This window comes from Elephantulus edwardii, unplaced genomic scaffold (assembly GCF_000299155.1).
Source record: "Elephantulus edwardii isolate Elephantulus edwardi_28Jun2011 unplaced genomic scaffold, EleEdw1.0 scaffold00040, whole genome shotgun sequence".
Lineage (NCBI taxonomy): Eukaryota > Metazoa > Chordata > Mammalia > Macroscelidea > Macroscelididae > Elephantulus > Elephantulus edwardii.
This window is the reverse complement of record NW_006399790.1, coordinates 1,293,430-1,316,592: the sequence shown is the minus strand read 5'-3', so window position 1 is coordinate 1,316,592 and position 23,163 is coordinate 1,293,430. Positions and strand designations below refer to the sequence as shown.

Here is a 23,163-nt window from a genome sequence, read left to right as displayed (position 1 = left end):
AGAGACACCGTTGCTCCTGAGTACTTTAGAGAGGTCCCTAACAGCAGACTTTCCCATTGCGATACGCTTTTTGATTTCCTGACTGCTGGTGCCAAACTTTGAAAGTGGATGGTTGCACAACACTGTGAACGTAATCAATGTTACTAAATTGTACATTCAAAATGGTCAAAACAGCAAATTGTTATATATAATTCACCACAATAAAATTTATAAAGTATTGTTTTTAAGAATTTTAGTTGTTAAAAAAATTTTTTGGTTGTTGAAAATATACCAACTCAGTAGTTTCTACATGCAGTGACATTAATTATATTGTACAAGTTGCACACAAAAGAATCTTTTTTAAATTAACTGTTTAAGACACAATATTAAATTAAAATTTATATGTCTATGTTACCTATTATTACAAATGTGTGAAAAATATATGTGGATTTAGACTGATTAGAAAGAAAGAAGCAAATTAAAACAGTTGTTATTGTAACACGGGATTATGTGTAATTCTACTTTTTAAAAGATTTTCTGTGATGTGTTTACACTGCTTAATGTGAGCCCTGCAGAAGATATGATCTCCATGCAGCAGTAGATGCTAATTGTGCCTTAATAGCCATTATTCTTTTATAACAATAAAATTTAAATTGTATACACCCACCTAAAATAAGAGTGCCTTTCGCATTCTCCTTTGCAAGTGGTGTTACAGTGGATTACAAAGAATGTAAAATGGAAAATGAGTTCTCTTAAAGGTAAAAGAATGTATCCTTCCTTTGTCCTTTTCCTCCATTCTGCTACATGAAATGTTATTTAGCTCTGTTATTGCATGTACTCTGGGTGGACTGAATTTTATATGCATCTGATTGGATGAGGGACTGCTTCCCAATTTAATAAATAAATATGTGTGATTCATGAAGAGAAGTACGTGTTTTTATATTCAACTAGTGTTGAGCACAAGCACTGAAAACGATGAGATTATTCATCCTTCTTGGATATCAAATAAAGATACATTAATATTAAAGAGTGCACATTTATGTTAAATACAGTCTAGTGGGAATCATACACATTTACTCCAATATTCTTTACCCTTTATGAGAATATTTTAGCAGTGGATGCGATTCTTTTATAGGCTGCTTTGACTGAGATAAAGCAGCAATCACGCTACATATTTTAAATGTTAAACAAAATGGATAATTGTATTTTTAAAGCTCAATAAATAATAGCATTTGGTTTAATTACCACAGCCTCTGGTAAGGTTTGATATGGTCTAATAACCTGGATCACACGCAAAAGAATCAATAATTTGCACTGTATCAGTAATAAGAATTTACCAATTCAAAATGAAATTGATAACTATTATTCAAAGCAGCCTTTCTACTTGAAAAATATCCAAAGTACAACATTAAAGCAGATGCAACATTCTGCCTCAGGTGCTTACAATGCTCAATAATGATTAGGTATGCTATGCCATTTCTTACCATAGCAACAAATTCATTATTATTTTTATTATAATTCAGAATAGGTCATTCACAAGCTGTTCCTACTGTAGCAGCAAACTCATTATTATTTTTATTATAATTCAGAAAAGGTCATTCACAAGCTGTTCTATAAAAACAACATGCAACTGAAAAACCAGACACTGGAGGCTGACTGAAGAGAAACGTTTTATGTTACGAATTTATGCTGAGCATAGACGTTCATACATGTTTTTAAAAGTGGAAGAAAATAAAAATTGAAAAAAAGTTCCAGGGGCTGATTTGCTCATTATTTTCTGAACAAAACTGTATCTGACCAGTTTGAGGGCACCTTATTGAATAATTTATTCAAATAAAAATTCTGTCAGTAGAAAATATGTGCACTTCTGGTCATATAATAAAAATGTCTTTGAAATTTGTTTCACATTTGGATATAAAAGCATACTGAGGATTTTTTAAAATATTTGGTTTTCTGAACATTTGATGACAGATAAATAGATTGCTAAGAAACTTGGCAATCTGTCAATTAGCTATGCCTTAGGATCAAACAGACTTATCATAATATGAGGCTTGAGACCAGGCATATAATTCCTCTTCTTCTCTTCCCCATTCTTCATCTGGTGTGGCTTGCCGGACTTTCACAATGTCAAAAGATGGTGTGGAGAAGATGATTTCTTGTTTCTTTACACGTGGACTCTTTTTTGGTTCCTGTGGAGAATTAAAAAAATGTAAGTCAACTGGCTTTTATATTTGGTTATTACTACCATCATATTTTTATGTTTGACTGTTTATGCTTATTACCTTCATCAAAAAAATTTCTAACATATTTTTAGAACAAAGCAATGCAATATATGTCATTGCAAATATTTCTGAAATGCATATGGAGGTATAGTTTACATAGTACAGTATTTTATAAATTTAGTTAGAAATTACCACCATTTTGAAAAATGTGCGATCAGAGAAGTGCTGAATTAATAATGTCAACACAGAGATTTTTCTCCCCTAAATCATGTTAATGTGGAGCTAAAACAGCTGTTATTTATCACATTAATAATATTTTTTAAGAATTTTAAAAATGTGTCATCAAGGCCAGAGTCGCTTTATATTCACTCATTCATGCTCTCTCTCTCCCTCTCCCTCCCCTTCTCCCCCTCTCTCCATCCCCCTCTCTCTCATTGCTATAGGGAGCTCAGGTGGCCTAATGGTAAGAAGTTGCACTGCAATCCCTAAAGCATGCAAATCCATGGGAGAAGGATGGGCAATCTTGTCCTGTGCAATTTACTGTCTCTGAAAACCCACTGGAGGGTCAGATATGGTTGGTTCCCACTTGATGGCATATAACAACAGCAACCACTCATTGCGATGGAGTCAGAACCAACATATAGCTGATAATGGGTTTCCAAATTTGAACTGTCAGAGAAACCTGGTTTTTGGGTTAGTAGCACATTTTCCTATGGAGTAGGCCACAAGAGCTCACTAGATTTATACTATCTAAGGTGTATACTGAAAGTACTTAATTTTTAAATTTATAGACTAGGAAAATTCTGCTTAGGGAAGTAGGGCTGCTCAGCAATTGTGCTTACAAGGAGTTTGAGTATTTTTAAATTGTTTTGGAAAAGTGTTTTAAATTGGTCTTGGTGCAATCATTCATACTATTATTACTGTGATTTGAGTAAGAGTTTACCAGGCATACTGGGTTTTTTCATTCAACCACTCATACACATTTTGCTTTCTTTCTAAAACAATGAACTCAGGATCTTACTGGAGGAGCATTTTCCTCTTTATGTGCCTTATACGCCTTTCTCATTTTTTCAACTTTCATTTGAGCTTGTTTGGATCGACGACCCAGATGTTTCACCTCACTCTGTTTTCTATATGGCTGTAGATATGTAGGTTTGATGCTTAATGATGGTGAAGGAAATCTAGAACATATTTGTATAACAGGCAGAAAAAAGCATACAAAGTAAAATTTAAATAAAAGGCAAGTCTATATCTTATTAAAACATTCTTGAACAAATATATACTAGATCTCAATGCTTGGAACACCACACTTCAACTTTTATGCTTGACTTACTTATTATAGTTATAAAGGTATAGATCTGATACTGTTGACAGTAATGATGATGAAAATTATAGAACTTTATATCAATTTTCAAGATCTGCTTTCCTAGAAAATAGTATGTAATAGCCATTTGAATATTCCCCCTCTTTTTCACTATATACTAACAAAAGTATTTCAATTTCATATTGGCTGAAAAACAAGCTGTTTTTCCCTGTGTTGGGATCAGACAAAACTGGCACCATGCTCACATCTCCTTGGCCTAACCAGTGCAATGTTCATAGGCCCAACTTTCAACTGTTAGCATTTGCATCACTCAGCCTGAGAGTTTTCTTTCAAAACAAAAGCCTATGTGCAGGGAAGGCCAAAAGTGCCTTACAAAGCCTGCCTTCTTTTCTAAGCAACCTTTCACCAATGATTGCTGGGGTTGGTATATTATTACCCCGAACCCCTTGCCCACTGTGGCATAATTCTGAGTTGTGTGTTCTACATTGGTGCAAGAATCTCCCAGAGGGATCAACCTCCCACAGAGTGGTAACTTGTTTTCCTTTTCTATTCTATTTCTGCACCTGCTCTTCAGACCCCAACCCAATGTTTCCTAGGATTATCTCCCAAATAAATACTCAAATCTGTGCTCTCGAGTTTGTTTCAGGGGGATCCCAAAATAAGACTGCATTAAAGGAAGCTTTTATGAAAGAACTTTTTCTCTTTCCCATTGATTTCTAATCTGGCTACTCGTTTGGCTCTTAAGTGATTCATTCTTAGATAATCAGTAGCATGAATCCAAGTTGTAGTGAGCCTGGGTTTATAGATGGCAGTAGGGAAAATTACATCACTTATTTGACCTATTGGTAACAGTGTCAAATTATATATGCAGTTCTTATATGATGAGTAAGAGAAAATCTATTTTATGATGACAGACTGTACTCTAAGCCAGGCCATCTGCCTGGCAAATATATAGCCTTGATCATAAAATAAATGAGCTAAATTATGTTACTGGGTCAGTGTCACTCATCTCTACTCTAGGATAAAAAGAAAAGCAGTGTGTTTGTATGACAGTGGGTCATCAGTGTCCTCTTCATGGACTAAAGGAACATTTTTCATTGCAAATATGAGTGCATGAAAATAGATTATCAACAGATCTTCTTTAGCCTTATTATCTCTTTTTCATAAGAAAGAAAGCTTTAATTTGCAAATCTGATGGGCTAGATGAGACTTGGCAATGGAGAAAAGGGAATATAATTGGAAGAATCATCTTCTGTCCATGTTGTTTCAGATCATAATACAACCAGTTTTGCTACAATGCACATTTCTATAATGTAAACTGGCTCATATGTTATTGGTAAAGAAGGGAATAATGCCAATGTCATTCATATGCAATTTATCCTCAGCAACGGGAGCCAGAATAACAAGAGCAGAACCTTCAGCATAAAAGGAAAAAGTCCTCAGCTCCATGCTGCATGGGCAATGCATGACTATACTACTTATGAAAAGAAAACCCAGTACACGCACTCAGAGAGGCACAAGCCTCCATCCTTCCTTATCTCACTCTACTCCCTCACCTTGGGTGGCTCTTGGTCCATCAAAGACAATCATACTGACCCAGGGCTTTATTTTCATCTGTCTCAGTGTCCACTACCAGCTTTAACTAAAGAGGTACCAGTATTTCTACTCTATTGTTGCTTTTGTTTTTTAAATATTTGCTGGAGCAGCCTCCTTATTTATATTTTCTGTGGCTGCTTGTCTTATGGCCTAGGCTAGCTCCTCTTTGTTAAGCTATGTAAGTTGTGAGCAGTCTGTCTCAACCCTATTTCCCCCATATGCCTTATTATCTTTAGTAAGCTATTTGGCAGAGAGTATTTTTAGCAATGCCATCAGCAATGTAAACTTCACAAAGAATCACTTTTACCTAACTTCAGAAATAATTCGTAGCTGGTGCTGACGCATCTCCTCTGTTTTTGGTCTCTGTGATAGATACCTCATTTCTTTTTGTAAACGGTCTGAGATTGTCCCAGACTCTGAATAATCAACTATGTCATATATCATCATTGTCCTGGGAAGGTTTTGGAGGGTTAATCTTCTCCATTGGTTATTTCTGCCACCAGAATATGCAGGAATCTCATCCATCAGGCTGGTATACTGTACAGAAAAAAAAACACAATTTAAATGATTGCCTGTGGTACTCTAGACATATTCCCCAAGATTCCACGCAAATGTGACTTAATATATAAAGCATTCTGTGATCCTATCTTTGAGCTTTGTTGGTTTCTCTCTTCGATGACTCTTAGTAACTACTCAATGTTTTAGTTATCTATGCATGTTGCATTTCCCCTTCTTCCTGCCTCTGAATGTCACATAGCATCATGAACATAATACAACATTTACTTAGTATTTTAAAATACATAAACATTTTTATAGCAAATATAATAAAAACTTAAACCAAACTCACTGTCATTGAGTATACACCAACTTATAGTAACCCTGCAGGACAAGGCAGAACTGCCTCATATGTTTTCCAAGGATGTACATTTTTACAAAACCAGATGGCCACATCTTTCTCTAACAGAGTAGCTAGTATGTTCAAACTGCTCGCCTTTTGGTTAGCAGCTGAGTACTTAATGGCAAATATAAGTGACATAAGTTATATTCAAGATGAGTCTGAAGTGCTTGTTCATGGCACGCTTGGGTTGAGAAGGCATTTGCAGGAGTGTTTTCATCTAGGGTGGTAAGCGGCAAAGTTCATGACTTTTGTTTGGAAAATTTGTAGAAATCCCATTTTCCCCTCATTTAAAATCCTATCAAATTAGGAATTAAAAAGTACGTATCTATATAATCAATTGTAGTTGTTGGAACAGACCCATGGTTGACCCTCTGGAGGGTTTTCAGAGGCAGTTAATTGTTCTGGAGGAGATTGACCGTCCTTCTCCTGAGGAGCAGCTGGTGGCCTCAAATCACGTACCTGTGGGATTGCAGCACAGCTTTTTGCCACTTTGCCACCAGAGCTCCTTATGTAATCAATTAAACACTATAAATGTTTGCTTAAGATATAAGAACATGAGAGGCTACAATGCTAAGAAATGAAGTAATAGCTTGGTATTTAGTGCAGACAGTACACAAACACAAACACAGTCCTTGCTTTGCACCATTTTGGCATACACATATTTCAATTACCACCATTTAGTCAAACAATGGAGGGAGCCCTAGTAATGCAACAGTTAAACACTTGGCTGCTAATGGAAAAGTTGGCAGTCAAAGCCTGAGGTAGTTCCATGGGAGAAAAGACATGATCACCTGCTTCTATAAAGATTCTTACTCAGACATTGGTGTCATGTCAGAACTGACTCAGAACTGACCCTCCTGTGGGTTTTCAGAGGATATAAATGGCATGGGAAAAGACTGTCCAACTTTCTCCCATGGACTTGCTGGTGGATTTGAACTATCGCCTTTGGTTTAAAAGAGTAACTCCATGTAGACTAAGCCAAATACAACCTAGGAAATACAGGGAAGTTCTACTCTGTCCTATAGAGTTGTTAGGTGCAAGAATCAACTTGAAAACAGTCAAATAATACTGGTCCTCCAATAATATGGTTCAAATTTCAGTTATCATGGGATATTAACTGAAATTACATAAAGTACTAACTCTGTGGCTAACTCTTCACTCTAGAAATTACTCGGTAAATACCAGACACATGTCATAATTAGTGACAAATTATGTTACTCTTTCAAAGTGTCAGTGATTGGCCATTGAGCATCTGCTACTTGGTTGACATACAGATAGCCAAGCACCCAGTTGAGTTGCTTCCTTGCCTTCCAGAGTTAAACCCACAAGGCATTTACAAAAACAGGTTATCAATGGAGAAAACTGGAAACATATGAGACCACAAAAATGTTGATATTGGCATCATATAAAAAACTGTAACACTGCCTAAAGTGAATGGAAGAAATGATGATGTAAAATAGCGGAATAGAGATTTCAAGGAGTTACTAAAAAGGACAAAGTGGTATAATAAAATATACAAATACTTGTAACATTTTAACCGAAAGGGAAAAATAGCTCTTATTTCTTTGGAAGTTAAACCTAGTAGTGGGATTGAGAGATCAAATGATTTTTCTAATTTTTAAGACAGTACTGAATGGCTTTCCATATTGTTTATACCATTTTACTGTCCCTCTTACCGTGTAGGAGCTACACTACTGGTGGGGCAATCTTTCCACAACCTTGTCAACATTTCTTGTTTGCTGTCTTACTGAATTTTCCTTTTGTTTTTGGGGTGAGATTAGATGCTATCATTGTTTTGATATGCATTTTCCCCCCCAAGAACAACTCTCTTAAGACTTTAAAAATGTGAAGATTTTGTACAATTAAAAAAAATGACTATAGCATGTTTAAGCAGCCAGAGAAAGTTGATGAAGGTGAATTCATCAACATAAATGAGGAAAGAAGCTGTGATGAAAAGGATGAGGCTGTCCCAGAGGTAGTGACGCCAGCAAAAAAGCTTACACATTAAAGGAACTAACATATATTTCACATTTAAAGTGCAAAGTAGAAAATGTTGGAAGCTGATCCAAATTTACAAAAGAGGATGATAATCCATCAAGCCATAGAAAAACGAATGCTCTATTATTATAAGTTCTATGACGAGGTGAAGTAGGCAAGTACTATTCAAACTACATGTTCTTCTCTCATTTTTTTCAGCTTGGGTCTTTGTTTGTTACGTCTTTAAAATACAGAACTATTTTTTAAAAAAATATAAGACTACTTTTGATAAGTTGAGGAATTTTAACAGATTTACTGAGATTCACACATCACATAAATCACTCATTTAAACTATACAATTCACTGATTTTTGGTATATTCAAAGCCGCTAATTTTTTTAAAAAGACACTTTAATTCTCAGTGTTTTAAATTACAGTGTGCTAAATATAAATTTTCTTTTTTTCCCATTTTTCTATGCATTTGTAAAACAGTAAGAGTTTTAAATCCTTTCACAAAGGGTTAAAAAGGTCATGAAACAGTTATAATTTTCCCTACTGATTATGAGGCTCACTTTGAATGGTTTCAGATTGCATCTTAATTTTCATGGTCATGCACTGGTACTAAATTATTTCATGTAAAACACAGAAGCAACTGCGTGAATAGTTATAGCCATGCATGATTATTATGAGCTACAATATTGGGGTCCCTTGTATCTTTACAGGGATCTCTAGTGGCATACTGGGCTATATGCTGGGCTGCTAATCAAAAGGTCAGCTGTTTGAACTCATCAGCCACTGTGAAGGAGAAAGATGAGGCAGTCTGCTCCAGTGAAGCTTTATAGTCTTGCTTGGAAACCCCAGAGGGTCACCTTGAGTTGAAATGAACTTAATAGCAGTGGGTTTGGTTTTTCTTTTTTAAGAACTTGAAAATTAAAAAAAGAAAAAACCAAAACAACACCTTGAAAATTGGCAATAATAACAGTATGTACCTGCCAGGGTTGTTCTGAAAATAAAAGGCTGGTGTTACACATCATTTGCTATCCTTATTATTCAAGTATAAAGTTTAAGTTGCCTTGCTATCCATCCAGTTATGCACACCAGAAACCAAACTGCCATGGTGAAAACGTTCTTTAACTTGCCTCCCAACCTTCCACCAAAGCTCATTGCTTTTATTCTTGAATTATCTTTTGTGTTTTCCAACCTCATAGCCTTAACCTAACCTACTAATATTCTCCTTGAATATTTCAGAAGCCTCCAAGTTAGTAGAGAGAGGTTTCTTGCTGCTTTCTAATTCATTCTCTACATTTCAGTAGGAGGAGTAACCTTTCATTAGACTCTCATTTGCCAAGTCAGAACCAACTCTTAGTAAGAGTCTTACTGACATCAGAGCAAACTCCTTGCTGACCCTCCAGTGGGTTTCCGAGGCTTCCAATTATCTGGGAGGAGACTGACCATCTTTCCCCTTCAAAGCAGCTGGTGCACTGAACTGCCACAGAACCAAAGATTTTGGGTTAGCTGCACAACTTTCTGCAGAAACATTGTACTGGCTTCTTACTGCATACAAAAAAGAAAAAACCCAACACCTTAATCCAATCCACTGCCATCAAGCCAATTCCGACCCGTTTCAATCCTGAAGGACAGAGTACAACAGCCAATAGGGCTTCCAAGGCTATAAATCTTTACGGAAGCAGGCTACATCATCTTTCTCCCACTGGCTAATGAATGTGAACCACCAACCTTCTGGTTAGCAAATGGTGGTCTAAAAGAAGCCCTGGTGGTATAGTAGATTAAGCACTGGTTGACTAACCAAAATGTTGGTGTTTAAATTCAATGTTCACTTGGTAGGAGAAACATGATACAGCCTACTCCTCTAAAGATTTACAGCCGTGGAAACTATGGGGCAGTTCAACTCAATTCTGTAAGGTTGCTATGTTCCAAGATCAGCTGATTGGGAGAGGGTGTGACTAAGGACATGATGGATCTCTTACCACCCCTTCCACATGACTGCATACCACACTTCTCTGTGCTTTTACTTTTCTAGCTCCACAAACCTGCTTGTAGGCCCTGGCATCTCTTCCTGCCACAGAGTCTTTGCCTGGAGTCCTCTACATGTTCACCCCTAAATTACAACTCAGTGAGCAATGCCTCAGGGAGGCTGTAACACACACTGTTGACTGCCCAATGGTCACTCTCTACTTCTCCTCTGCTTACGGAACCCTGATTTCCCCCCAAGTATACTCAGAGAAGAAGAGTAGATGAGCCATGAATCATGATGTTTCTAAGTCAATTTTGAGAAGTGACCCTGTTTCCCTTTATTAAAAACCTACCTACCATCGTTGAGTCAATGGTGACCCTCCATAGTGCTTCTGAGGTGGTAACCAGAGATAACGGTTTCATCTTTATTCTGAGGAATGGATGGTGAATTTGAACCAATCACCTTTAAGTTAGCAGCCCACCACATAATCCACTATGCCATTAGGGCTCCTTTTCTCTTTATTAGTGATTAGTTTATTATGACCCAGTCCTAGCTAATAAGAAAGAAGTCTGTTGAGGGCTTGTGGGGACGATTTTTCTTACTGCTTTTGGACTGTAGTTGTATAAGGATCTTATAAGATCTCTTCTAATCCAAGAGAACTGCAGAGAAGCCCAGAACCCTGCTGTCTTAAAGCTGCTAAATTAGCTAGTTAGAAAAAAAATACATGTATGCAGACATTTTACATGGTATAATTAATGTCCTTTATTGCTTAAACACTTGTAGTTGAGAATATTCTGTTCTCATGTAGTGGAAAGCACCCAAATGACAATAGAATCCTCCTTTATTAGGGCAAGTCCATGTTGTGAATGGACTTAGTTGAATGTATTTATTTTTTCTATTTTTAAAGTTGAGATAAAGCTCACATTACATAAAAGTCACCAATAGTTTTTAGGATATTCAGTGGCTTTTAATATATTTGCAATGTTGTGTAACCATTAAGCCACTGCCATTGAGCTGATGTCAACTCACAATGACAATGTATGACAGGGTACAACTGCCTCATAGGGTCTCCAAGACTTAATCTTTAAGGAAGCAGACTGCCACAACTTCCTCTTGCCAAGTGACTATTAGGTTTGAACAGCCCACCACTGTATCATCAGGGCCTCTTTGTACAACGATGACCACTATCTTATTCCAGAATATTTCTATAACCCCTAAAAGAAACCCTGTAACTGTTCAAATGCATATCTCAGTACTTCCTTCCATCTAGGCCCTGGCAACCACTAATCTATCTCTATGTATGACGGCTGTACCTATTTTTGACTTTTTACATAATTGGAATCGTTACAATATGTGCCTTTTTAATGTTTTCTTTCACTTAGTATCATATTCTCAAGGTTTATCTATGTTCAGTACTCCCTGTCTTTTAGAGACAAATAATACTCCACTGTATGGAGAAACTCCATTTTGTTTATCTGTTCATCATAATCATGGTGTTATGTGCATTTGAGTTGACTATGACTCATAGCAACTCTATGAACAATATCTCTGAATTCTGCCTGTCCTGAGTTAATCTCACAGTCTCCAAGACAGCTATCCTTATTACCTCAGTTACTGTATCAATCCATCTCATCCGGGAGCTTCCTCTCCTGCACTGTCCCTTCACCCTTCCAAGCATGATGTCCTTCTCCAAGGACTGGTCCTTCCTGGTCACATGCCCAAAGCATGTGAGATGGAACTACATAATTCTTGCCTCTAAGAAGCAGGTTGGTTTCACCCTCTCCAGGAAAGACCTGTTTGATTTCTTAAAGTCCATGGTACATTCAAGAGTCTTCTCCAGCACCACAACCCAAAGGCATAGATTCTTCTTCTGTCATCCTTAGTCATTTGTCCAGCTCTCTGATGCATAGCAAGTAATTGTGAATACCATGGACTATCTCAGGTTCCCCTTAGTCTCTAGACTGACATGCTTGCTCCTCAGCACTCTGGAAAGGTCCCTGACAGCAGATTTTCCCATTGCAATTTGTCTTTTGATTTCTTGACTTCTGGTGCTGAGAATGTTGACTGTGGATCTGAGCAAGGTGAAATTGTTAACAATCTCAATCTCTTCTCCACCTATCATGGTGCTTTTAATTTGCCTGGTAGTGAGAATCTCCCCCCGCCTTGATGTTGAGCTTCAATCGATATTGAAGACTGCAGCCCTTGCTTACCCACTTGCAGCAAACACTTCAGACCCTTCTCCGTTTCGACAAGCAAGGTTGTGTCATCTGCATAATGCAGGTTGTCGATGAGTCATCTGGCAATCCTGATGCCACATTTCTCTTTATAAAGTCCAGCCTCCTGAAGGATGTGTTCTGCATATAGACTGAAAAGGTTTGGAGACAGAACCCATCCCTGATTCACTCCTTTCTTGCTTTTGAACCATGCAGAGTTTCCTTGCTCTGTTCTGATGCTTGCTTCCTAGTCTAAGTACAGGTTTTGCATTAGCACATCAAGTTTTCTGGGTTTCCCATTCTAATGGTTCTTAATTTATTTGAATGGTATATGTCTTTTAAACTAGTCTCTAAGCTCCATAATAGAAAAAAAATCATGTAATTTTGTTCCTAATTGCATCTCCAGAAACTTCCAAAATATCAGTAGTTACTCAATAAAAAACTGTTTCGTGAATAAATATGTGAAAACTTTATTCCACAAGGGATTTGAGGCTGTTACTACTTTTATATAAAGGTTGTGATAATTTTTTTTTCTTTCTGTTTTTTAAAATGGTATTAATTTTAATGAACATTTACAGAGATTTTGGATTTACATTCATTCATTGTTGCACTTTTCTCCCTGCCCACCCCTCCCCACAGGTTGTGATAATTTCCTAATTAGAATTTTTAATAATTGAGGAATAATTATTTATATATAGATGTCTTCTTTATCTGTGTTTAGAATTTACAACGAATTAAAAATGAAAATACAATCTGAAGATCTAGGTATGTCAATCCTAACTCTGCTACTTACTATGAACTTGGACCATCATTTAATCTCGGTGGCTTCGGTTTCATCATATATGCACTATGAAACAAACAAAACTCCCACTTTTTGCCAGTGCATTATCTATCTTCAGGGTGGCTAGTGGTTTAAACTGCTTACTTCTTATTGAAAAAGTCTGACATTTAATCTACTGTGCCACTAACATTCCTTCATATGTGCAATAGAAATAATAAAACATATCTTATAGAGTTCATGAGAGGATGAAATGTAATAAATATGCATGAAAGCACTTTATGTAGTTAAGAACTAAAGAAATGGAATGGTATTAAATAGCAAATTAAAAGCAGCTCATGAAAAGTAGCATTCCTTCAATAAGTTTCATAGATTTTTTAGAAATATTAAAAGTCTTGTATTTCAATCAGAAATGGAAGAACATCTGGAAAATGGCTTGGTAAAAGTTGTTGCATGTGTGTGGGCCAATAAAAATACCTCAGATGAGAAAAAATATGTTGGGGCAGAATTAATTTGGTCATCAGGATACCCCTGTGTAACACTTCCCAATCTAACTGTTCCTCTTGATTCTCAGTCTTGACTTCCACTTTAAGTCTTTTGCTTCATTCTTGCTTCTTCCTCTTGGTCCATGGTACCAATACTCTTCTATGGCACCACCGCTCAAAGGCATCAATTCTCCTTCTATCCTCCCTAGTCACTGTCCAACGCTCCGATGCATAACAAGTGACAGCAAAGACCATGGCCTGTATCAGATGCACCTTAGTCTCCAGAGAGACACCATTGCTCTTCAGTACTTTGGAAAGGTACATAACAGCAGACTTTCCTATGGTAATACATCTTTTAATTTCCTGGCTACTGGTGCCAAGAGTGTTGACTGTGGAGCCAAGCAAACCAAAGCTGTGAACAATCTCAATCTCTTCACTATCCATCCTGATGCTGCCAATTAGTCCAGTGGTGAGAATCTTTGTCTTCTTGACATTGAGCCTCAATCCATATTGAAGACTGTAGTCCTTGACCCTCTGCAGCAAGCACTTCAGGTCCTCCTCAGTTTCAGCAAGCGGGGTTGTGTCATGTGCATAACGCAGATTGTTGATAGATCTTCCACCAATCCTGATGCCACACTTCTCCTCATAGAGCCCAGCCTCCCGGATAATCTGTTCTGCATACAGGTTGAAAAGGTATGGAGACAGGACATATCCCTGGCGTACGCCCTTCCCAATTTTGAACCATGCAGTGTTTCCTTGCTCTGTTCTGATGACTGCCTCTTGGTCCAAGTATAGGTTTTTCATTAGCACGATCAAGTGTTCTGGGATTCCCATTCTTCTTAGAGTCTGCCACAGTTTGTTATGATCCACACAGTCAAACACCTTTGCATAGTCAATGAAACACAGATATACATTCCTCTGGTATTCCCTGCTTTCAGCTAAGATCCATCTAACATTTCCTACGATATCCCTAGTACCATGACCCCTTCTAAACCCAGCCTGGACTTATGTCAGTTCTCTGCTGATGTGCTGTTCTAGTAGTTTTTTTTATAATCTTCAGTAGAATCTTGCTTGCATGTGAAATCAATGATATTGTTCTATAGTTTCCACACTCTGTTGGGTCACCCTTCTTTGGGATGGGAACAAATATAGATATCTTCAAGTCAGTTGGCCAAGTGGCTGTTCTCCAGATTTTTTGGCACAACTTGGTGAGCACGTTCAGGGCAGCATCTGTTAGCTGAAATATGTCAATTGGTATACCATCTATTCCTGGGGCCTTCTTTTTTGCTGTTTCCTTCAAAGCAGCCTGAACTTCTTCCTTCATCTCCTTGGAATTCATTTATGGCCCAATGTTATCAGTTGCGGTGATATTTCTAGTTGCTTGTCTGGCATTCCCCTTCTTGAAAGGACATTGATTTCCTTTAAGGTGGTAGTGTCCAAATAATAGTTGCTTACTTAGCCTCCTGGGTAAGGAACTGCACTATTAAACCAAAGGCAGGAAGTTCAAATATACCAGCTGCTCTGAGGGAGAAAGATGGTCACTCTCCTCCCATGTGATTTAAAGCTTTGGAAAACCCTCTGCAGGTCAGCTATGAGTCAATTATATCTCTATGGCAATGACTTAGCTTAACTAACCTCATTTTGCAGCTAGAGGTAGGAATGTGATACAGTTCTGGCCAATGAGATGTAGATGGAAGTTCATAGAGAGTGTGCTCCTTCCCAGAAAAGGAGGTAAAACTTTTTGTCTTATTCTTGCCTGTAACGTGAATATGAAGATGGATCTTGGAGCTACAATGGACAAGTATCAGGATGAAAGTCACCACTTTGGAAGGATAAATGGTGAGATGGTAGACTTCTAGACCCCTAATGACCAGTCCCAAACGCCTACTTCTTCATGAGGAAGACAAAAACAAACCTTATTGTGTAAGCCTTTATTAGTTTTCTGTACGGCAGATAAATGCATTCCTAAGACACCAGCACCTGCAAATTTCTTGTGATACTGACATACTTTTGGCGTGCTGCAAAGAGGGATCAGTCCTTGGAGAGGGGTATCATTCTTGGGAGGGTGGGGGAACAGTGCAAGAGAGGAAGACCCTTTATGAGATGGATTGACTCAGTGACTGAGGTAATGAGGGGAGGTGTGTCAGAGACGATGAGATTGGCTCAGGATAGAGCAGGCTTCAGAGCTGTTTTACATGTCACTGTGAGTCACAAGCAACTTGAGGCACATAACAACAAAACAACTGTACCTTGGATCCAAAATGCAAACTGTCAACCTTGTGAATAGTATCAGTTCTGCCTATATGTTCATTTTCATCTATGGCTGTAACTATTTTGGGACAAGTACAACATTTTCTTAAAAGTCTTTTCATGCTACATAAAAGTACTGTGACTTATTCTTAAAAATGTATCATTGAGGAGAATTACAGGACTAAAGGGCTACAGATCATGAAAAAGTTGGATTTATCCCAGGAATGTAAGGGTGGTTTGATATATGAAAATCAATCAATGGAACCGGCTATATTAATAGAATAAAAGAAGAAAACCACATAATCATCTCAGTTGCAGGAAAAAGAATTTGAACAAAACCAACAATCTTTAGTGATTTAAAAAAAACCCAAAAACTCAAAACAACTATGAGATATCATCTCAGCCCAGCAATAACAGTAAAGATCAACAGGATAACAAACAACAAATGCTGGTGAGGTTGTAGAGAAATTAGACTTCTTATTCACTGCTGGTGGCAGTGTAAAATGGTATAGCCACTATGGAAGGCAGTATGGTAATATCTCAAAAAGTTGGAACTAGAAATATCATTTGACCCAGCAATTCCAGAGCCATGACTCAAACAGGTATATATGCACACCGATGTTTATTGCTGAGTTACTCACAATCGCAAAGAGCTGGAAGCAACTCAAACGCCCAACAACAAAGAATGGATAGAAAACTATGGTACCTTCACAAAATGGAATATTATGCAGTATTGAAAACCAAGGAATTCATAAAGCATTATACAACATTGGGGAGCCTGGAGAACATTATGCTAAGTGAAATATCTCAGTCACAAAAGTAAAAATACTGTATAACAGCACTGTTATAAACCAGAACAGACACGGGGGTGGGGTGGGCAGAGAATGAGAAAAGAGTGCAAAGAAAAAGAACACTGTAGTAGAACTGATGAGGGGAAGAACTGTTCAAAAAGAATATATAATTAGGCATTATTCATATGACAACAATCTGGAACAAGGATGCATTGCTGGGTGAGCTGGGGAAGGGGAGAAGATGTGCAACAAAAAAAGAGGAAAAATATTATAATTTTTTTAAAGTTAACTAAAAGAGGGAGGAAGGAAGGGGGAGGGAGGAAAATACTCAACAATGAATGAATGAAAATCCAAATTTTCTGTAAACTTTTGTTAAAATTACAATAAAATAAAAGTTAAAAACCCCAACAAAACCAAAAACCAACTCAGTAAAGCAGGAATGTAAAATACTATCTTCAAAATGATAAATGGTATTCATGAAAAATCTACAGCCAACATAATAATAAATTTTGAAAGATTGAATGCTTTCCCCTTAAAATTAGAAATAAGACAATAAAATTTATTTTCACTATTGCTACTCAATATAATACTAGAAGTTCCAGCCAGAACAATTAGACAAGAAAAAGAAATAAAAGACATCTAAGCTGGAAAGGAAGAAATAAAATTCTTTCTATTTTCAGATGCCATGATTCTATTAATAGAAAATCCCAGAGAATCTACAAAAAGCAAAAGCAAATATATGCAGATAATATGATAGTGTACACAGAAAATTCCAAGGACTCAATCAAAAACTGTTAGAGCTAAGAGACCAATTTACCATAGTAGCAAGATACAAGATCAATATACGAAAGTCAGTGGGATTCTTCTACAAAGAAAACACAGAAAAGGAAACTCAGAAAGCAATACCATTTACAATAGCTAACCACAAACTGAGATACTTAGGAATAAATCTAACTAGAGATATAAAGGGCCTTTACAAAGAAAACGAAAAAAAAAAATACTTGTGAGAAATAACAAAAGACTTATATAAATAGGGGAATGTCCCCTGTTCATAGATAAGAAGACTCAATATAGTGAAAAAGACAATCCTACCAAAAGCATTAATGCAACCCCAGTACACATACCAAATTCAGTTGTTGATTTTTTTATGGTGAGAAAAATTTATATTTAGAATTAGCCAGCTGGACTCAGTTTAGATGATCCAAATCTTGTTGGCAACATCCAAAGCATCATAGTCAGGAACAAGTCAAACATAGGCCTTCACTCCATCAGGCGTAATCAAAGTGTTGACCTTAGCCACATCAATGTCATCGAGCTTCTTTACAGTTTGTTGAATTTGGTGCTTGTTGGCCTTGACATCCACAATGAACACAAGTGTGTTGTTATCTTCTATCTTCTTCATGGCTGACTCAGTGGTCAGGAGAAACTTGATGATAGTATAGTGGTCAAGCTTGTTTCTCCTCGGGGCGCTCATCCAGGGGTATTTGGGCTGCCTTCAGAATCTCAGCGTCTTAGGCCGCCGGAAGGTAGGTGATGTACAGCTCTTCTTTTTTTTGTGGCTGTGGCTGCCCTTCAAGACTGCCTTCTTGGTCTTTAATGCCTTTGCTTTGGCTTCAGTTTTGGGAAGAGCAAGGGCTTCCTTCTTTGCTTTCAGCACATTCTTCATAGAAAAGCCAAATTCAGTTTTCAAGGAGATCAAAAAGGCAATTGGCAAATTTCTTTGGAAAGGAAAGAGACTTCGAATAAGCCAAACACTTCTGAAGAACAAGAATAGAAGTGGGAGGCACAGCATTTTCAGATCTCAAAACTCACTACAAAGCTGAAACAACCAAAACAGCACAATACTGGTACAATGACAGGCACATAGACCAATGGAACATAATTTGAGAACCCAGAAACTAATCCATCTGATATTCGACAAGGAAACAAAACCTATCAAATGGGGAAATGACAACCTATTCAACAAATGGTGCTGGCAAAACGGGACTTCCACCTGCAGAAAGCTGAAGCATGATCCTCACCTCTCACCATACACAAAAACAGACTCAAGGTGGGTCAGAGATCTAGGGGTAAAGCCGCAAACCATAAAGATCATAAGAGGTAAAGTGAGACCAAACTTAGAAGGCTTAGTCTTTGATATGAAAAGGCTGACAAATATAGTCAGAAATACACAACCAGGAGAGCCTAAAATTGATGAATGGGATCATCTAAAGATTAAATCCCTGGCACATCAAAAACTTTTCCCAATAAAATAAAAAGAAAACCTACTGAGTGGAGAAAAAACATTTGGGAATACCTCTCAGACAAAGGTCTCATAACAAGTTTTTAGAATCCTACAGGGCTTCCACAAAAGAAATCCCTGATAACCCAATTACAAAGTGGGCAAAAGACTTTTCACAGAGGAAGACATTCACATGGCAAACAGACACATTAAGAAATGATCAAAATCACTGGCAATAAGAGAGATACAAATCAAAACCAAAATGAGATACCATCTCACCCCAGTAGCAGTGGCAAAGTTTAACAGGATAAGAAGCCATAAATGTTCAAGATGCAGAGAGATAGGAGCTCTCAAACACTGTTGTTGGGATTGTAAAATGGTACAACCACTCTGGAAGGCAGTTTGGTGTTTCCTCAAACAGCTGAACATAGAAATTCCATACAACCCAGCTATTCCACTGCTAGAAATATACCCCGAGAAAATAAGAACAGAGACACAGAGATTTGTACACCAATGTTCATAGCAGTGTTATTCACCACCACAAGAACATGGAAACAGCCCAAATGTCCAATCACAATCAAATAGATGGAGAAATTGTAGTACATTCACACAACGGAGTATTATGCATCATTCAGCAATGATTTAGAAAATTACTACATAAGGTAGGCTGAGTGAACTAATTTAGTCCCATAAGAATATGTGTGAAACCATTATTCTAGAAATAGAAAGATAACTGGTAAAGTGCACATGAGGATCCAAGTAGGGGAGGGTAGGAGCAGAGGAGTGCAGATGGGCTAGAGAGAAATCATAGGGTCACACAATTTGATGGATGGAGGGAAGGTTGGGTAAAGGAAATGGGAAAGATCTGGTGAAAAAGATGGCAATGGGGAGCATAGTTCACAGCTGATTTTATAAAACACAATAAATAAAAATGATATATGAAACCTAATGTGAATGAAGGATAGTGTGAACCACAATGCATGAGAACTTTGTAAGCAAATCAATAAAATAAAATAAAAATATAAAAGAAGAGGAAAAAAGAAATTCTAATAAAAATCAAACCCCAGGAGGGTTAATAACTTAAAATTATAGGATACTAAATAAATGTTCAAAAACTTATTTATATACATTAGCAATGAAGGATCTAAAAGTAAAATTAAGAAAATTATTCAATTTACTATAACATATAAAAGAATAAAATAAGAAAAATATTAACCAAGGAATTACAAGACTTAACTAAAAATTATGAAGCTCTGCTTAAAGAAAGAACTCCCATTATCACAAATTAAAATAATTAATATTGTTAAGATAGAAAGATTTTATAAATTGATCTAGAGGTTCCATGTAATCCCTATCCATATCCCATCAGCCTTTTTTTAAGAAATGGAAAAGCTAATTTTAAAACTTGTATGGAAATGTAAAGCACTCCAAATAAAGACAACATTTCTGTCAATAAAGTTGTAGGACTCACACATCTTGATTTTAAAACTAACTACAGGCACAAGGGCGCCAGCGCACAAGGGTGACGGCACACGAAGTCTTATTTGCAGAGGACTGGTGACTTGGCAGCTTAATATCTGGGAACAGACTGCAATCCCTAACTCCCACGACTGCCCAAGCCCAAGCCCTGCACCCCCACCCCCACCACAGCACCGTGTCCAAGGACACCACCCCACCACCACCCCACACCGCCACACTTCTGGCACACCCTGGTGGCCTCACCACAACTCTGCACCCCTGGCGGTGCTCCAGGGCCACTAGAGATTCCTTCACGCAGCAGAGACCTACCAACAGCCATGGACAGTATGATTCTGAGTCAGCACACAAAGGCACACCGTGGATCCAGCCATCATCTTAAGCCATCAAAAGAGCTGCTGCGGGACTGATCTGTCATGAGAAAGACTGGTAGGATCCTAATTCGGTTTTCTTGGGAACCGCCGATTGTCTGGGAGAGTACCCAAGGGTGAGCCCACTGGTGGGAATTTGGCTGAGCTCCCTCAGGCCATGCCAACTTCCCAGGAACGAGCAGGCCAGTGATAATTTGGCTGCACTTTTGTGGACACTGCAGACCAGCCAGAGGTGAGTGGATTGGTGGGAATCTGACTTCGTCTTATTGAGTCTCCTTGGACCCAGGACCCTTCCTGGGCAGGGGTCACTGCAAGAGCAACTGTATGAGCACCACTGGACAGGGACCACTGAATAAAAAGCACTGGGTGGGAGACAGAGAGCTGGAATTTGAATAGGGATCCCAATTGTAAGCACACCCAGACAACTGAGGTCTGAGTGAGGTCCCCCAAGTGGTTGACCTGCCCTTGTGATCACCCCAACCACGTGTATGTCCCACCCCATTTGGCTCCACACGTGTCTACACGTCTGGTTAATCAACCTGCCTTTAATCCGGAGCACCTTGACCTGTCTTACCTACAAGAGGCTGCTCTCACAGGCTCTGAACTGATATTTCCCTGGAGTCAGACATTCAGAGAAAAACACAAGTGGGATATCTACCCAACTAATCTCTAGAGCATTATCTTGAGATCAAGATCTTATCAATGTCTCGAAGAAAGCAAGCTGTCCACACAATACACAAGCACAAAACAAGATATCACCCCCAAAGGGTGACACAGTATCAATGGATTTCCTGAAGCCAGAAAGTTTGATGGAACTTTCTGACACAGAATTTAAAAGAACAATGAATGAATATTTTCAATGGATGAAAGACAAACTTGAAGAATTACAGGACACTACAAGCAAAAACCAGGAGGAACTAAAAAACCCCAACAAACCAGCTCAGAACAATGTAGAGAAAACAAATGAGGCATTAGCGACACTGGCAAAACAAGAAACCACACTATCCAAAACATGAGGTCCAATGTTTCAGATGCTGTCAACATGATGGAGGCACACATGAGCAGATTTGAAGAGATGGAACACAGAACAAGTGAAATAGAAGACAGAATTATCACCACTGATCTGCTAGAGCAAAAAGCAGACTCAAAAAGGAAGGAAAAAGAGGAAAACCTAAGAATAATGTGAGACACCATCAAGAGAACATAATGCACAACTCAGGTCTAGCATCCTACTGCTTTCCTCTGGTTATTTATGTAGACATTAGCTACACAAAGGGAAAGGGAAACATGGCCAATAGCAAGTTTGCTAGAAGAAAAGAACTTCTGGGCTCATATAATCTCAAAACCAAAAGATGAAATCCACCACCGTGGAGTAGACATCAATTTATGACCACACTCCATCAGATTCCCAAGGCTGTAAACCTTTAAGGGAAGAAACTATCCATCTTTCTCCTGTGGAGCAGCTGGTGGATTCAAAGAGCTGACTGCACAATTAGTCCAACCTGTATTAAATAACTACTCTTACTCACTGTCACTGATCTTGAGTCAGAACCAACCCACAGCTAAACATCCAGAGGGTTTTCGAGTCCATAAATCACAAGAGAAGAGATTGCCTATCTTCTCCCACAGAGCTGACGGTGGATTTGAACCTCCAGAGAAGTGTGGTCTTTGGGTTTCCCTGCAGACTATGCCACCAGAGCTCTAATTTAGGTGACCTAGGCGATCTTAAAGTACCTGGCGCACCGAGGCAAGCAGTGTGAAGCGAATCGTGATTCGGGTGAAATTGTCAAACTTCTGAAATCTGAGAAACTAACGTTGGCTCTTGGCATGAACCAATGCAATCTCAAAAGAGGGTCAAGAACTTTAATAATCGGTTCAATTTATTCAACAGAACAGATGTATGCGAGTTGACAAGCTATTTGACGCTCCCCACTATTGCTTCCCCAGTGAAAAACCTCTCTCTGCTCTCTAAGAAATCCAAGCTGCAGTTGCTCAAAACGTCCTTTGCCTCTGCCTATTTAAACACACTCATAGAGTTCCTTCCTTTGGCTCATGTATGTCCAAGTAGTTCTAGTTTGAGCATCTTCATTAAAGTTTTTAATCACTTGTAAATATGAAGCATTTTCATTCTTAGTCATTAAACAGTAAGAATTTTTAAAATAAATAATTTTTGTCACCTATCTATTTATTGCAAAAGCAAGACTGCTGATGATGGCTAATGATGACAAATACATTGAAGTTATCCTTGGAATCCGTATATCTCAATCAAAGTGTACAATGGAACATTAATCTGAGGACTAAATTCCTCCATAAATGTAAAGAAACCATGTGTTGTTAGCATCCTATTCATTAATTACATACTATACCAAGTTCCCTTTTCTTCTACATTTGAAGTTTTAGTCAGTGAATACACTTGTGATTAATAAAATGTTAAAAATGAAAAAAAAATTAAAAAATTTTCAAAAAAAGAAATCATATGCACATCATTGGAATCCCAGAACAGGAAGAAGCAAGTAAAGGCACTGAAAAAGTTGTGGAAGAATTACTAGAGGAAAACTTCCCAGGCATAATGAAGAATGAGAGAATATATATACAAGAAGCTCGGCGA

General features: G+C 37.9%; 1 protein-coding gene across 1 annotated transcript in view; it reads right to left on the bottom strand.

Moving 5' to 3' along the window:
* Positions 1–2,003: 2,003 nt before the first annotated feature.
* The window catches only part of LOC102850547 (chromosome unknown open reading frame, human CXorf58), a 54,732-nt gene continuing 33,572 nt past the window's right edge, over positions 2,004–23,163 (bottom strand). Inside the window, exons 6-8 of the mRNA XM_006885076.1 lie at positions 5,429–5,658; positions 3,223–3,382; positions 2,004–2,168 (exon numbers count right to left, since the gene is read on the bottom strand). Of these exons, the coding sequence (XP_006885138.1) occupies positions 2,004–2,168; positions 3,223–3,382; positions 5,429–5,658 (555 nt within the window). The remainder of the gene's footprint in view (positions 2,169–3,222; positions 3,383–5,428; positions 5,659–23,163) is intronic.